The sequence below is a fragment of the Ornithorhynchus anatinus genome, chromosome 5 (assembly GCF_004115215.2).
Source record: "Ornithorhynchus anatinus isolate Pmale09 chromosome 5, mOrnAna1.pri.v4, whole genome shotgun sequence".
In the NCBI taxonomy this organism is placed as follows: domain Eukaryota; kingdom Metazoa; phylum Chordata; class Mammalia; order Monotremata; family Ornithorhynchidae; genus Ornithorhynchus; species Ornithorhynchus anatinus.
This window is the reverse complement of record NC_041732.1, coordinates 7543236-7558961: the sequence shown is the minus strand read 5'-3', so window position 1 is coordinate 7558961 and position 15726 is coordinate 7543236. Positions and strand designations below refer to the sequence as shown.

General features: G+C 43.9%; 1 protein-coding gene across 5 annotated transcripts in view; it reads right to left on the bottom strand.

The window, feature by feature from the left end:
• Positions 1-11175: 11175 nt before the first annotated feature.
• IQCH (IQ motif containing H) overlaps positions 11176-15726 on the bottom strand; it is a 169081-nt gene continuing 164530 nt past the window's right edge. For all 5 annotated transcript variants that reach the window (XM_029065755.2, XM_029065754.2, XM_029065756.2 and 2 more), the window contains 3 exons: positions 15376-15437; positions 13958-14066; positions 11176-12196 (listed from right to left, as the gene is read on the bottom strand). In XM_029065755.2, coding sequence (XP_028921588.1) covers positions 12065-12196; positions 13958-14066; positions 15376-15437 — 303 coding nt within the window. In that variant the 3' untranslated portion in view covers positions 11176-12064. The remainder of the gene's footprint in view (positions 12197-13957; positions 14067-15375; positions 15438-15726) is intronic.

The following is a 15726-nucleotide window of genomic DNA, read 5'->3' as shown; positions in this document are numbered from 1 at the left end:
GCCAGGCACGTAGTATCTGTAAAATGCGGATTAAATCCTCCTACCTCTACTTAGATTGAATCATTCATTCATTCAATCACATTTATTGAGTGCTCACTGTGTGCACAGCACTGTTCTCCGTGCTTGGAGAGTACTGTAGAACAATAAACGGACACATTCCCTGCCCACAACGAGTTTACAGTCTTGGAGGGGGGGATGACAGACATTAATATAAATAAATTACAAATAGGGACATAAGTGCTGTGGGGCTGGGAGAGGAGATGAATAATGGAGGCAAGTCAAGGTGACGCAGAAGAGAGTGGGAGAAGAGTAAAGGGAGTCATTTGTATGTATTTGCTATTGTTTTAATGAGATGTTCATCCCCTCGATATGTTCATCCTCTCGATTCTATTTATTGCTATTCTTCTTGTCTGTCCGTCTCCCCCAATTAGACTGTGAGCCCGTCAAAGGGCAGGGATTGTCTCTGTTACCGATTTGTACATTCCAAGCGCTTAGTACAGTGCTCTGCACATTGTAAGCGCTCAATAAATACTACTGAATGAATCAATGAATATTTATTGAGTGCTTACTGTATGCAAAGCAGTAGGCTAAGCACTCGGGAGAGTACAATATAACAATAAACAGACACATTCCCTGCCCACAAAGAACTTAAGGTCTACAGGAGTCCCAAATAACTACCCCAGTGTCAGACATATAGTAAGCGCTTAACACACACCATTAAAAAAAATAGCATACTTAATCAATATTATCGGTTCAGCTCACCATCTTGGTGAGCCACAATCTGTCGTTCATCTCTTTCTTTTTATCCCTTATTGTTATTTCTAACAAAGCGAGATGTTAGAAGCTAACTATATGCTCTACTAATTACATGAAGGTGAACTTGAGTCATATTTGTTACTGGAGATGATTAATAATTACCAGTTCTGCACACATTTCTAATGCATCACAGTAAATAAACAGGATACATTGTTGGATAGTAATTGATTAATTAGCACATTCATACCACGCAGCTCAATGGTCTAAAGATGCTGAGTTTGAGATATTGCTCATAATTATTTCAAGGAAAAAATCGGTTCCCATTTCTCAGTTTACTCTTCTGAAGAGTACTTTTTTTCCTTCAAATCGAATGGTTAATGGTTCAAGACACCAGAGGTTTTATTCAGATAAATCAAATCTTGAGGAATTGCTTGAGACCACCTCAAAACTCTGCTTTTAAATGAAGTAGATTGAGAATCTGATTAATCCTTGTTCAAACTACGGATCTCGTGGTGAAACCGGAACAACTGGATCAACTGTCAATATAGGAAACTTCTCTGTCAGGCACATAATGCTTTCTGATCATTTAGGTGCAATCTCATTTGCTTCCCAAGGACATTAAATCAACCAATCAATCAGTGGCATTTATTGAGTGCTTACTGTGTGCAGAGCATTGTACTAAGCACTTGGGAGAGTACAATACAACAGAATTGGTATAAACATTCCCTGGCTTCAAGGAGCGTACAGTCAAAGACTGTAAGTGTCGTCAGGTTGGCAAGTCCCAACCCTGAGCAAATACACCATGGAATCTTCAAAAGCGCAGGACAGTGAACGACAGTTGCCATTTTTACTGTGCTGTAATTTTCACTGTCTTCTAATTCTGCATCAGAGTCAAACAGTCTGTCTTTTTTTTAAGGTATTGGTTAACCATTTACTATACGCCCGGCACGGTACTAAACACTGGGGTAGATACAAGATAATCAGATTGGACACGGTCCATGTCCCACATGGGCCTCACAGTCTTACTCCCATTTAACAGATGAGATAACTGAGGCCCAGAGAAGTCAAGTGACTTGCCCGAGGTCGCACAGCCGACAAGTGGCACCAAGGTCCTTTCGATTCTCAGGCCGCGGCTCTCTCCATCAGGCAACACTCCTTCTTTAGTGTCATCGCACAGTGTTGAACTGGGAGCTCTGTTAATGAGCCAGACATGACTCCTAGCTTGTAGGATTAAAGTTCTAAAATGGATGACTTTGATGAAGACATACACCTAGAAGGACTTACTGATAAATCAACCCAATCATATTTATAGAGCGTTTACTGTGATTTTAGGAGAGTGCTGAAAGAGGAGAGGGAGGGTGCTTAGAGAACCTGAGGGAAAGGAGGTCCTGGTCCAGGTGTGGGAGTGGGAAATCCTGATGAAGGCAACATCCAAAACCATGAATATGGATTAAGAATTGGGATAATGAGGCTCCGTGACCAGGGATCCTTGGATTGAGTCTTGTAGCCCAGAAAAAAATCTTCAGGGATTGCCTATCCACTTCCATATCAAACAAAAACTCCTCACTATTGGTTTTAAAGCTCTTCATCACCTTGCCCCCTCCCTCACCTCCCTTCTCACCTTCTAAATCCCCACCCACACACTCTGCTCCTCTGGTGCCGCTAACCTTCTCACTGGGCCTCCATCTCGCCTGTCCCGCCGCCGTCCCCTGGCCCACATCCTACCTCCGGCCTTGAACGCCCCCCCTCCTCAAATCTGCCAATCACTCTTCCCCTCTTCCAAGCCCTATTGAAGGCACACCTCCTCCAAGAGGCCTTCCGAAGCCCCAATTTCCTCAGCTCCTACTCCCTTCCATGACATGCTCCCTTTGTTTTTGCCCCCTCTCCCTGCCCCACAGCACTTATGTGTATACGTATATATCTATAATTCAATTATTCATATTGACACCAGTCGACTTGTATTGATGTCTGTCCTGTCCTCCCCCCAACCCCCAGACTGTGAACCCGTTTTGGGGAGCAAATGTCTGTCTTTATTCCTCTACCGTACTTTCCAGGCATTTAGTACAGTGCTCTGCACACAGTAAGTGCTCAATAAATACAATTGAATGAATGAATCAATGAGAAGGATGGGGAACCTTGATTTTTTGGTCCCGCAAGATTTCTCCTCATAATATAAACTGTCTTTCCCACCTTTCCTGCAACACACTACTGCCATCATGGTGGCAAAATGGGCCCTTCTCTGGCCCATCCACAATGCAGGATTGCCATGGCAGCATGTGGAGATAAAATAAGTCTGGGACGATCCCATAGCTCTCCATTCTTTGAAAAGTAAGAGAAAAGATTATTGACTTTTCTAAAGTGATGTTATTAATGATAACAATGATGTTGATAATTGTTTTTGTTAATTGCAGTGCACTGTATTAAGCTTTGGGACAGGTACAAGATGATCAGATTGGACACAGTCCCTGCCCCAGCTGGGCCTCATAGTCCACGTAGGAGTAGTATTTAATCCCCATTTTTCAGATGAGGAACTAAAGCCCTGAGAAGTTAAGCAACTTGCCCAAGGTCACACAGCAGACAACAGTGCTCTGCACATAGTAAGTGTTCAATAAATACCGTTGAATGAAGAGGAGGAGCTGAGATTAGAACACACGTCCTCTGATTCCCAAGCCCATGCTATATCCATTAGGCTACGCTGCTTTTATCGGTAGTAGTAACAAGATCTAGTGGAAAGAACAGAGTCTAGGAAACAGGACCTCTGGGTTCTAGTTACAACTCTGGCACTTGCCTGCTGTGTGACCTTGAGCCGGTCACTTAATGTCTCAGGGCCTCGGTTTCCTCATTTGTAAAATGGTGATAAAATATATTTTCTCCCTCCCTCTTAGGCTGTGAGTCCGAACTAGGACAGGGATTGTGTCCAGTGTGATTATCTTGTAACTACCTTGCTGTTTGACACATAGTATACGTGCTCAATAAATATTATTATTATCATTATCCTCTTCATCGTCATTTACTGCCCACACAAAGTGTGCAATGCACTGCCCTAGCCCCTGGGAAAGTCCACCATAAAGAAGTGGCGCATTCCCCGGGCACAAGGAGCTGACACTTCAGTGGAGTTTTGCTTCTAAATTGCACGAGTTGAAGTAACGGGACTGTGCTGACAGGCAATATAGACAAAGATGAAAATTAAAACCCTACCTGTAACTTTACTGCACTGATTTGTGCCGAGTTGTCATGATGCAGAAAATATACGTTGTGCCTCCGCAAGCATATACTTTTGAAATAAAATGGTTTACCTACACAGAAAATGTTTGACTTAGTTCTGCCTGATCAGTCAGTATTTTCTTTCCAAGAGAAAGCTGTTTGTAGCCATATGCTTTCAAATTGAAAAGCTGGTTACATGCACTGTGGGCCGAGAGACAAACAGTATGGTTTCAAAGCAGTTTCACACATTACTGTTGATAGGAAAGGTTGCATTTAAATAAATTGTTGGTGTCCCAGTTTTTGCCATCAACATCTTTTTGAGGTACATAATGAGGAGAAACAGAGAAAAACAAAAGGACCAAAATGTATTCTTAGAAGCAATCCAAAATAAAGAACTAATGACAACTTCCTTAGTACCCAAGTATTTATGCCAATCCATCAATCAGTGATATTAAATGAATGCTAACTATGGGCAGATATGTCTGCCTTATTTATTTTTTCACTATCCGGTTATGAATACTTCTACGTTTGCATCCTCGCTCGAATGTAAACCCCTTGGAGACAGGAAACTTGTCATTTCATTATTCTGAACTTCCCAAGCGCTTCATTGCACCAAGTGGGTGCTCAATACAATCTAAGGCTTCTACCAGTACTAAAGAATCCTGCCCCTCAGAGTCTCTTTAAAATTATTTGGCTAACCCTGGTTTTTGACAGGAGCAGTGAGATGAATCATTCATTCATATTTCTTGAGCACTTATTGTGCACAGGGCGCTGTACTGAGCGTTTGGGAGGGTACAACAGAACACTAAACAGACACATTTTCTCCCCACAGCGATCTCTTCGCTCGGCCTAGAGTTGGTCTTGGGAAACCACACAGACTGGGCAGCCTAGGCTAATTCCAAGAGAGGACCCCACCCCTCCTCCATCCCGCCCAGCTCTGCGAGGGCTCTTTTCCACTCAGGGACAGCTCCTAAAAGTGGGCATCATTCAGCATGGAAGATCCAGACTGGCGGGATGGAGAGCCCTCCATTCAATCAATCGATCAATCAGTGGTACTTATTGAGCGCTTATTATGTTCAGAGCACTGGACTGAGCACTTGGGAGAGCACAGTATTAACAGAGGTGGTTGACACATTCCCTTCATTCTCCCGGTGAGACGGCAGCTGTCCCTGACAGAGCCTCTCCCGGGGGGAAAATTGAAGATTCTGGAACTCTCTACGCATGTTGGGATTGGAAGGGAAAAATTGAGCTTGCCAACTGTAAAGCACTTAGTACAGTGTTCTGCACACAGTAAACGCTCAAAAAATAGGATTGACTGACTAAAGCAATTCAGTATCTGGCAGGGGAGAAAATGCACACGAGCCTTTTGATAGTTGCCAAATCCAGTCAGCACTGTAGTCGGAATGCTGAATTCCTATCGAAATTAGTGGAAATTTTGGTACGTCCATGACAGGATAACAATGATAGCAATAATAATCGTGGTTCTTGTTAAACACTTACCATGTGTCATACACTGTTCTAAGCGCCGGGGAGGGAGGGTACAAGATAATCAGGTTGGACACAGTCCCTGTCCCACATGGGGTTCCAGTTCTTAATTTCCATTTTACAGATGAAGGACCTGAGGCACAGAGAAGAGAAGTGCCTTTCCCAAGGTCACATAGCTGACAAATGGCAGATCCGGGATCAGAACACAGGTCCTTCCGACTCCCAGGCCCGCACTTTATCCACTAGGCCTCGCTGCTTCTCGTGGCCTACTGGTTAACATGGCCTTCATTTCATCCTAATTAGGTTTCTGAATCACGCTGAACTAAAGATTTGAGATAGGGGCTAGTTCTTTTTACGTAGCAACTTCTTAATGTCTTTGCGATCTAGTGAACGTTCTAACAGTTTGTTAAATGAAAAGTCCCTGGAACTGGAGCGTCTCACTTTGAAGAGACTCAGTGAGAGTAAGATGGTGGAAACAGGATGCTAATGTTTGGTAATAAAAAAAATTCGCACAATGCACAATGTAAACTGCTGTAATCTTTCAGCGATATATTGTAGGTCTTCTTACCATGGAGCAAAAGTTGTTTTTGCCAACAGATTTCTAAACAGCAGGGACATGCCCGTTATTTACTGTTTTGGTATCTCTTCCTCATTTACATAAATACCCCAGAAACCAGCAGTTTAAAACTAATAAAAACCAGAGTCCTCCATCAACTGTAATAAAGTTTCACAACCATGAGTTACACTGTTACAGTGAAAAAGTAAACCTATATACGTGGTTATGAAGGGCTTTTTCAGAAAACTGTATAATCACATTTCAAAGTTAGAACTTCCCTCTGAAGCAGCAATGTAATAATAATACTTAACATTTATGTGTAACATTTCCTCTCCTCAACATTTTGCCAACATTGGCCAATTCATCTCTGTAGCTTCTGAAAGTAGTGGGTATTACTAGGTGCCATTTAGGAGACTGGAAAACAGATGTTAAAACAAAAAATTCAGGACTCAGAAGGCAGGACCCAAAGTTCCTAGTTGTCAACCTGACTGGGCCTGAGGTCAGGCTACTCTCATTAGCAACAAGGCACCCGGATTTGAAATGAATCAAGTTCTGTTGAGAAATATCTACCTTCCAGGCCTATGTACCCATTGGAAAAAGCAAAATGGTTAATTTGCTTTGAATTACCCAGATATTTGCATCAACTCTCCGATCTTCCTTTTTTATGGTATTCGTTAAGTGCCTGTCTTCTCTTTTGCTGTCGAGTCGTTTCCGACTCATAGCAACTCTACGGACACCTCTCTCCCAGAACGTCCCACCTCTGTCTGCAATCGTTCTGGTAGGAAAATATGGAAGTGGTTTACCAGTGCCTCCTTCTGCGCAGTAAACTTGAATCTCCACCTTCTATTCTTTGACTCGATCCAACGCCGCTGCTGCCCGGCACAGGTGAGTTTTGACTTGTAGCAGATGCCTGCCACTCGCTAGCCACTGCTCAAGCTAGGAATGGAATGGGTAGGCCTCTGCTTGACTGTCCCTCCCGTAAACCAAGACTGGTAGAGGACTGGAAACTCTCCAGGTGCCATCCTGAGAGGGTTTGTTAAGTGCTTACTATTTGTCAAACATTTTTCTAGGTGCCGGGGAAGGTCCAAGTTAATCAGGTTGGACACATTCCTTGTCCTGCATGGAGCTCGCAGTCCAAGTAGGAGGGAGAGGAGATATTTAATCCCCATTGGACAGTTGAGGAAATGAGGCACAGAGAAGTGACTTACCCCAGGTCACAGGGCAAGCGGTCGGCAGAGCCAGCATTAGAACTCAGGTCCTCTGACTTCCAGGCCCGTGCTCTTTCCACTAGGCCATGTTGTTTCTGTGCGTTTGCACACGGCTTTGGTAGAATGCATGGAGTAAATGAAAGTTATAGTGTAGAGAGAGGGAGAGCTATGAGAAGAATTCAGGTCCCTGTCTGCTACTAGATTGATTAAACTTTACCAAATGAGGAAAAAAAATTCACAATGCTTTTTTCTCCTGTCATCTTTTCCTTTGCAATTTAATTGTATCATTTCCCAAACAAGACTTACTACAATTAAACACATTTTCCAAAGATGAACAAATCTGTTGATGCACGTTAAAGCCAGAGGAACAGTAAAATAAAACTAATGAACATTTACATTTTTGGAAATATAATTAATGTATGGTTGAGGAGTTCAGAAAGATAAACATTTAAATGTTAAAATACTTGTTACCTTCCCCACAGGGACATTGTGAGGATTAATGAGAGAACATATGCAAAGTGCTTTGAGCTCTTCTGGAAGAAAGGTGCTGGATGAATACAATTATTAGTGCTGTTATTAGATGATCGGTAATATATTAATAGTGAAAACAATACACATTTTTCATATGACAAGTCTTTTCAGAGGACAGCACTTGTCAAAACGCCGAACTACTTTCCCTCCAACCATAATAAGTATGCCAACTTCATGAGCTCATCTCTTGAACCCAATTCTAGTTGCTCTTGTTTCTCTACTATCTTTGGGGCAAGGCAGGATATCTCCCTAGGGTTTCCTGACTGACCTTGGGAAGTGCCAAATCCTGTCAACAGGGCTAGCGTTGGATCAGTGGACTCTTAGGCAAAGCATGATGGTAGAACATTGAGGGGTGGGTTAGGGGCATGGCCAGCTTCACTCGATAAGAATAGTAAGTCGTTGCCTCGTGACGCCATGAGGCAAGGCCAATTGTGGGCCACTTTCCAAGGATGGCGGCCGCTTGACCCTTCTCAAAGATGGAGACTGGATGGAAGTTTCTGGGAGAAGTCAGGGTCATGGTGCCCAGCTGTCCCGGTCGCTCGCTCGAAGGACAGCTGAGCTGGGGGCAGTGAGGATGGGGTGATGGAGAAACACCCTCTTGCCATGTTGCATGTGACAACATTACATTACATTGAGAAGCAGAGAAGCAGTGTGGCTCAGGGGAAAGAGCCCGGGCTTGGGAGTCAGAGGTCATGAGTTCGAATCCCGGATCTGCCACTTGTCAGCTGTGTGACTGTGGGCAAGTCACTTCACTTCTCTGTGCCTCAGTTACCTCATCTGTAAAATGGGGATTAACTGTGAGCCTCACGTGGGACAATTTGATTACCCTGTATCTACCCCAGCACTTAGAACAGTGCTCGGCACATAGTAAGCGCTTAACAAATACCAACATTATTATTGAGTGCCTGTGCAGGGATACAATGATGGAAGTATGATGTGATATGTCATATGGCCCTTGGGAGTGTGCGTCCATTTTGGTCTCACATTAGGAGAGCTGAATGGCTGAAATCAGCCCCAAAGGGGTTGGAACACTTAGGCTTGTTGCGGGCAGGGAATGTGTATACCAACCTTGCTATACTGTACTCTCATAATAATGATAATAATAATGATAACTGTGGTATTAGTTAAGCATTTACTATGTGCCAGGCATCTACAAAATGGGGATTAAGCACTGGGGTAGATAGAAGGTAAAAACAAGTCCCTGTCCCACATAGGGGGTCCAGTCTTAATCCCTATTTTACAGAGGAGGTAACCGAAGCCTAGAGAAGTGAAGTGACTTTCCCAAGGTCACAGAATAGACAAGTGACGGAGTAAGGATTAGAACCCAGAGCCTTTTGACTCCCAAGCCCAAATCATTCATTTGCTTGGATTTTCTAAACATTATCAAACACCTTACTTTTTGTATCACACTTAAGTGCTATCACATCAGTGATCTCATTTCGTCCTCACAACAACTCTGGGAGGTAGGAAGGCTCCAGGATTCTTATCCCCATTTTACAGATGAGGAAATAGAGGCCCAGAGAGATTAAGTGATTGCCCAGTGTTCACAAAGAAGAATGGAGACAGAGCAGGGACTAAAACCCAGGTCTTCCGACTCCCAGCTCCATGCTCTTTTCATTCTTGTCTTGTCTTACGCCTTCGAGTCGTCTCCGACCATAGCGACGCCATGGACGCACCTCAACCAGAACGCCCCACCTCTATCTGCCATCGTTCTGGTAGTGGATCCATAGAGTTTTCTTGGTAAAACTCCAGAAGTGGTTTACCACGGCCTCCTTCCGCGCAGTCAACTTGAGTCTCCACCCTCGATGCTCTCCCGTGCTCCTGCTGCCCAGCACAGGTGAGTTTTGACTTGTAGCAGATGGCCTTCCACTCGTTAGCCACTGCCCAAGCTAGGAATGGAATGGAATTGACAGGCCTCTGCTTGACTCTCCCTCCCACAGTCGAGGCTGGTAGAGTATTGGAAACACTTCAGGTGTGTCCCTGAGAGGGGACTCTTTTCATTAGGGCATGTTAAATCATTATATTATTATAACGTATAATTACACATCATATTTAAAATGATAATTGTGATATTTGTTGTTGGGTAGGGATTGTCTCTATCTGTTATCGAATTGTACTTTCCAAGCGCTTAGTACAGTGCTCTGCATATACTAAGCACTCAATAAATACGAATGAATCAATCAATGGTATTTATTGAGAGCTTTGTATGTGCAGAGCACTGTACTAAGCACTTGGGAGAGGGCAATAGAGAATTAGCAGACACATTCAATGCCCATAAAATGCTCACTATGTGCCAAGCACTGTATTAAGGGCCAGGGCAGATACGAGATAATCGGGTCGGAAACAATCCCTGTCTCAGGTGGGGCTCACAATCTGTCTCCCCTAATATAAGATTAATAAACTGTAGAGATGGATTTCTCATAATATGCTGCATAGCAGTTTTCCTTTCTGTTCATTCCTAGCAAATTCAAACCTTAAATGCTACATTTTTTTGCCCACAGTTCAAAATGATGGTCTAAACTGTCTCCCTGCAATCTGCAAGTCATCTGAGAAGAATCCTCTTTCCAAGATCTTTTTTGTGATGCCTCACTAGGACAGGCTGGAAACCATATGAAATCGCTTTTAGATCTCTCATTTGGAACAGGTCCACCTGGGGTCTTTAACTGTGAAGCCGAGAATTAGAAGGCAACGTCGACAGCTCCAGCCCCCGCGTTCAGAATCGTCATCCTGTGCCACAGAAATGAATCTGAGAACGAACTGGCATTTCGCGGCTCTCAACGAATAGCGGAAACAAGGGCATAAAATGACAACGTTGGAGATAAGTGACATCGTTTGAGGTATCGGCAACGCAGGCGTCCAAGGTAAACAAGAGTGAACTGATTTTGCTCTTACCGGCTGCCGGCGGCTCAGAGATGCTAATCAAAATTCAAATGGAAAAAAAAAAAACCTTCCCAAATAGATTTAACAGTTTTTACTGCTAAGAAGGGTTTCCACCGTGTGAACCATTCCACTGCTGTGTTGAACCAAACCGAAACAGTTTTCTTTTAAAGTCTAGAGCAGAATGAGAGACATAAGGACACAGAGGGTTTCATTTATCTCAGGACGCTACTGGGCCAGTGAACTAATGAGTCTCTTGGACCTTATGTTGTTCTGGCTTGAATTGCAGCTTGACTGTAATGGGCCTGGATACTTTCTATCAGTCAAGTGTCGGGACAATGGATTTTTGATATGGATTGGAGCTATCTGGCAAGAGAGGAGGGTCGTCGCCGCACCTAACACAGGCGGGAAACCTGGCTAATTAATGCATTTCCAACTGCGGCGAAACAAAGCCCAAGAAGTCGGCTCGTCGTCGTCACGGAAAAGTCTGGCCTGTGGCTGAAGTGGATGAAATCTTACAGAATTGCTGAAATCTCTTGGAAACAGAAAAAAGCCCTCTCAAATTATCTATTTTTATTGAGATGAGATTTGGAAAAAAAAATCCACATTCATTCGATGTTTTGATTTGCGTTTTTAAATACTTCGTCATTGAACCTGGATCATAGTCGTGCCAGTCTGGTCTTTGAGGGGTGTGCTCTGGAACAGTGGATTTTTAAAAATCCTAAAAGATTTTGGGGGGCTTCATGTCACTACATATCCAACCCCCTCAAGGGAGAGGACGGAAAATGTTTATTGAATTTTTAGGGCCGGGGTTTTCACTATAACTTCAAATGAGAGTGTATGCTGCCACTTACGTCAATTCCGCAGCCTCCGTTAGATTTTATCCTGCCAGGAAGCTTCCCTTGGAAGGTGGCAAAAAACAAAACCAAAAAAGTCTGAGGCTTGGCCCTAGGAAAAACTAGCAAAGTCAAAGGGTATCTTTTCTCATCTAAATTGTCTAATATATCTACCTTGTCTAGCAATTTAGGTTCCCCAAACGGGTGATGATTAATAGTCTCCAATCTCACTGGGGAAAAAGAAAATGGTTAGGACCGAGTGAAGAATCCTTTACCTGAATGCATTGAAAGTATTTATCATGTTCAAAAAATAACTTCTAAGAATACAGCTACTGGAAAAACGATGCTGGGCTTATCATTCTTCGATGGGTAGCAAAATTTTCTGGGACTCACCACACACAATTTAAGCATAACAGAGGGTGGCAATTAGAATGGAAAATTCAGATCACTCTACGAAAAACAAACAAGAAATATTCTTCTCATTTCTAGCTCCGACGGGTTTTAAATAGGCTGCTGGTGAACTTGGAAAACGGACGCGTTCTTTTTCCCTTTGCTTCCTAAGAGTGAGATACTCGTTCTTTCCTAGAGCTCCACAATGAAGAATCCAGATTTCAAATTGCGATCGGTTCTTTATCAGAAGGGCCTGATTCGATGTTCGCCTCCCCTTCCTTCTCCTCCTCCTCAAACTTCAGTTTGTTTTCTGCTGCAACTCCTAGGATTGTTTCCATTTCACTAGTGCAAGACTATAATGAAGAAATCACACACATTATTTACATCACTCTAACCCACCCAAGTTCGGCAACAACAATGATAATATTTATTAAATGCTTTCTGCATGGAGAGCACTGTACTAAGCGCTAATGTCAAGCAGTGGGGATAGATGAAAAATAAAATACAGGAAGAAGGAAAAGTGGAGATGCGGAGTTTAGCGAGTGTTTTAAGCTCCCTCTAGGCTGTCAGCTCAACGGGGGCAGCGAACGTGACTGATAATTCTCTCGTGTTGTACTCTAGAATAGTTCTCTGCACATAAAAAGTGCTCAATAAATACCACTGATTGAACGATTGATTTTGCTCCTTTGAATTTGGGGTAGTCTTGCCCCTCTCAAATAATGACAGGGTCACAGGGGAGAGATAGTAATACAAAAACCAAATCACTCCACAGAAACCGAAACAGAACCTCTTCACCTTGCATTAAACTATTCATGATTTTCCAGGTACGACCATCATCCCCTAGAGGCCGGAGAAGATGTTCTTCCTAATTCCTGTTTTTGCTATTTCTGTCTGACACAAAAGAACACTTCTAGAGGGAAAATCAGGGAACATAAAGGGGAAAATACATTAGGCGGTCCACTGCCGAACAACAGAATCGATGTCACAGAGGACACCATCACGGTGCTATTTCCGGAGACAGAAAACTGGGATGGGAGGGCCATCTTTCTGACCCAATAATGCATCCACAAAGTGCACGTGCCTGGCATGACTCAATCAATCAATGAATCCTACTTACTGAGTGCTTACTGTGCAGAGCGCTATACTAAGCCCTTGGGAAAGTACAATGTAACGGAACTGGCAGATACCTTCCCTGCCGTGACGAGCTTACAGTCTAGCATGATTCCTGAAAAATAACTGGCCAATATGGACAGCAAAGACCACAGCAGCGATCAAGGCAACTGTCATCCGGGGGTGGCTCTACGGCACAGTTGCCACTGGAACCAATCAATCAGTGGTATTTACTGTGCGCCTGCCGTGTGCGGAGCACTGTACTAACCGCTTGGCCCAGTACAGCAGTCGGCAGACACGTTCCCTGCCCAAGAGGAGCTGTTGCCCCTCTGCCATAAATGGGGACTGCACGTGAAAAAGAAAAGGCCTGCAAGTGCTCTTTGCCATATGATGCACTCCCGCCTGGCCTGCTTGCTCACACACTACACTCTAGACTGTAAACCCACTGTGGGCAGGGAATGTGCCTGTTCATTGTTCTGTTGTATTCTCCCAAACGCTCAGTCCAGGGCTCTGCACACAATAAGCGCTCAATAAATGTGATCGACTGACCGATCGACTGCACTCCGTGTCCCATTGGAATAAAATCGGCAGGGACGAGAGGGCGTGATGGGGTTGTACAAACCACTAGCGCCGTAATCAACGCCTTCGAGCAGGTTCCAGATGGGAGATACCGTCATTTAGAGAATTTGCCCATTTTCCTCCAATGCGAGAGCCCGGTGGAGTCTTCCACTTCCACATCCGGAAACTACAAGTCTTAGGAGTTTTGATTTCAAAATGGCCACCAGGTAAGGCCAATTTACTCTATTTCAAAGAGAAAGTTTCCAACTATTAAATTTAACTAACGGGTTCAGTGGGAACCTTGTAATATTGACCCTCCACATTGTAAAATATGTACTGCTAACAATAAAAAAAGGATGGTTTAGCACTTGTTTACAATACAGCATGAGGTATTCTCAGCCCTCGTACAGAAATTAACCAGGATCGTTAGTTAATTAACACCTCACCTTAAAATTGGTCTCGCCTTGCATATTAGGTGCTGATATTTCTTGATGGATGATGAAGAGATTGTGAGCAAAGGTCATGAGGACCCCCTGGAGATCATCTCCGATTGTTCTGTTAATGATATCCAAACAAATGAGTTTACCAATGATTCCCCTCACATGCTTAAAAACAATCACCCTCTCATTTGGGCCTGTCTGGTGATGGAATTTAATGAGTATTTTCAATCTCGCAAGGTGGCAATCTTCAGGGAGATATGAAAGATGAGGCTCCATTTTAACTTGTCAACCCAAAGGATTTGTGTAATAAATATATTTTATTAATCAATTTAGCAGAATATCGCAATGGGTGCAGTCATACCAAGCAAGGGGACACCAGGACAGGTGGCTTAGTTCATTTTCTTGATGGTCAAGCTAGTTGGGGAGAACTGTTGCACTTAACATGGGTATGTGTGTGTGTGGGGTGTGTGTGTGTGTGTGTGTGTGTGTGTGTAGGTATGCCTTTTGTCTTTGAAGGTAACGCTGCACTGCTAAGTTCTTACCCGGGGGGCAGGATAAAGGTTCATCAAGCACAGTCCTCCCATGAGCCAGCTTTGAGGTTGGTGAGACAGGCAATGTTTAGGGATACCTTCCCTAGTCTCTTTCCCATTTCATAATAATTGTGGTATTTGTTCAGCGCTTACTATGTGCCAGGCACTGTACTAAGCCCTGGGGTGGATACAAGCAAGTTGGGTTGGAGACGGTGCCTGGCCCTCGTGGGGCTCACAGCCTCAATCCCCATTTTACAGATGAGGGAACTGAGGGCCAGAGAAGAACTTGCCCAAAGTCACCCAGCAGACAGATGGCAGAGCCAGGACGAGAACCCACGACCTTATGTCTCCCAGGCCAGTGCTCTAACCGCAACACTTCTTACCCTAATTGATGTGTCCCTAAACAAGGCCATTAAGAGACAAAGGATGTTATTTTGTGCTGCTTCTGCCTTAGCAGCGATTAAACAACCAAGATCCTGTGCTGTCTACTCGCACAGGACTACATGCCAATGAACACAGAGATACAGAGATGGACATATTTGAACAGAGGTGATGGTTGCCTTATACTCGCGATGAACAGTATTCATCTTTAGGAGCGTAGGTGTTGTTTCTGGTACACAGGTGATGGTTGTTGCCCAGCTAGCGCTTTGTGCACTGCTCCGCCCCCAGGGTGTCCTCAATAAATACTTTAACCACACTCTCAATTATTTCTTGGAGAAGTCTTCCTAGGCAAGATCACGTTCTTAACCCTTGAATGAGTTAGAGCCATCGAGCCGCCAAATCAGCTCCCCCCAAATCAGTAATTTCACTAAATGACAGAGAACGATATCCTTTTCGGTTTCGATTCATCCGTTTCTTTACTTATTTGACATCGCACCGACCTTTTATACTTACAACATTCCCAACCTGTGTCTGTTTTGGTTTTCGTACAAGACAAAAACTGTTCCTTTCTTTTCCTGTTGAATCGAGAAAGATATTTTGTTTAAAGGCATTACAGACATAATAATGTCTTAAAGAGTACCAAGGATCTGTCGGTTCAAACTCCCGATCTCCCGCTTTTCTTCATCGACAAAGACCTCGGGCCTTTCCGACAGCCAGATGAAGTTGTGAAAATTTAGCAGTCCACCGAATGGTTTAGGAAGGAATGCGCAGGGAACTTCTCAAGACCCACCTCTTCAGGCTCGAAAGAGCAGTAGGGCGCGCCGGTGGGCTCGGAGAGGCCGGCGGTGCACCCGGACAGATCAG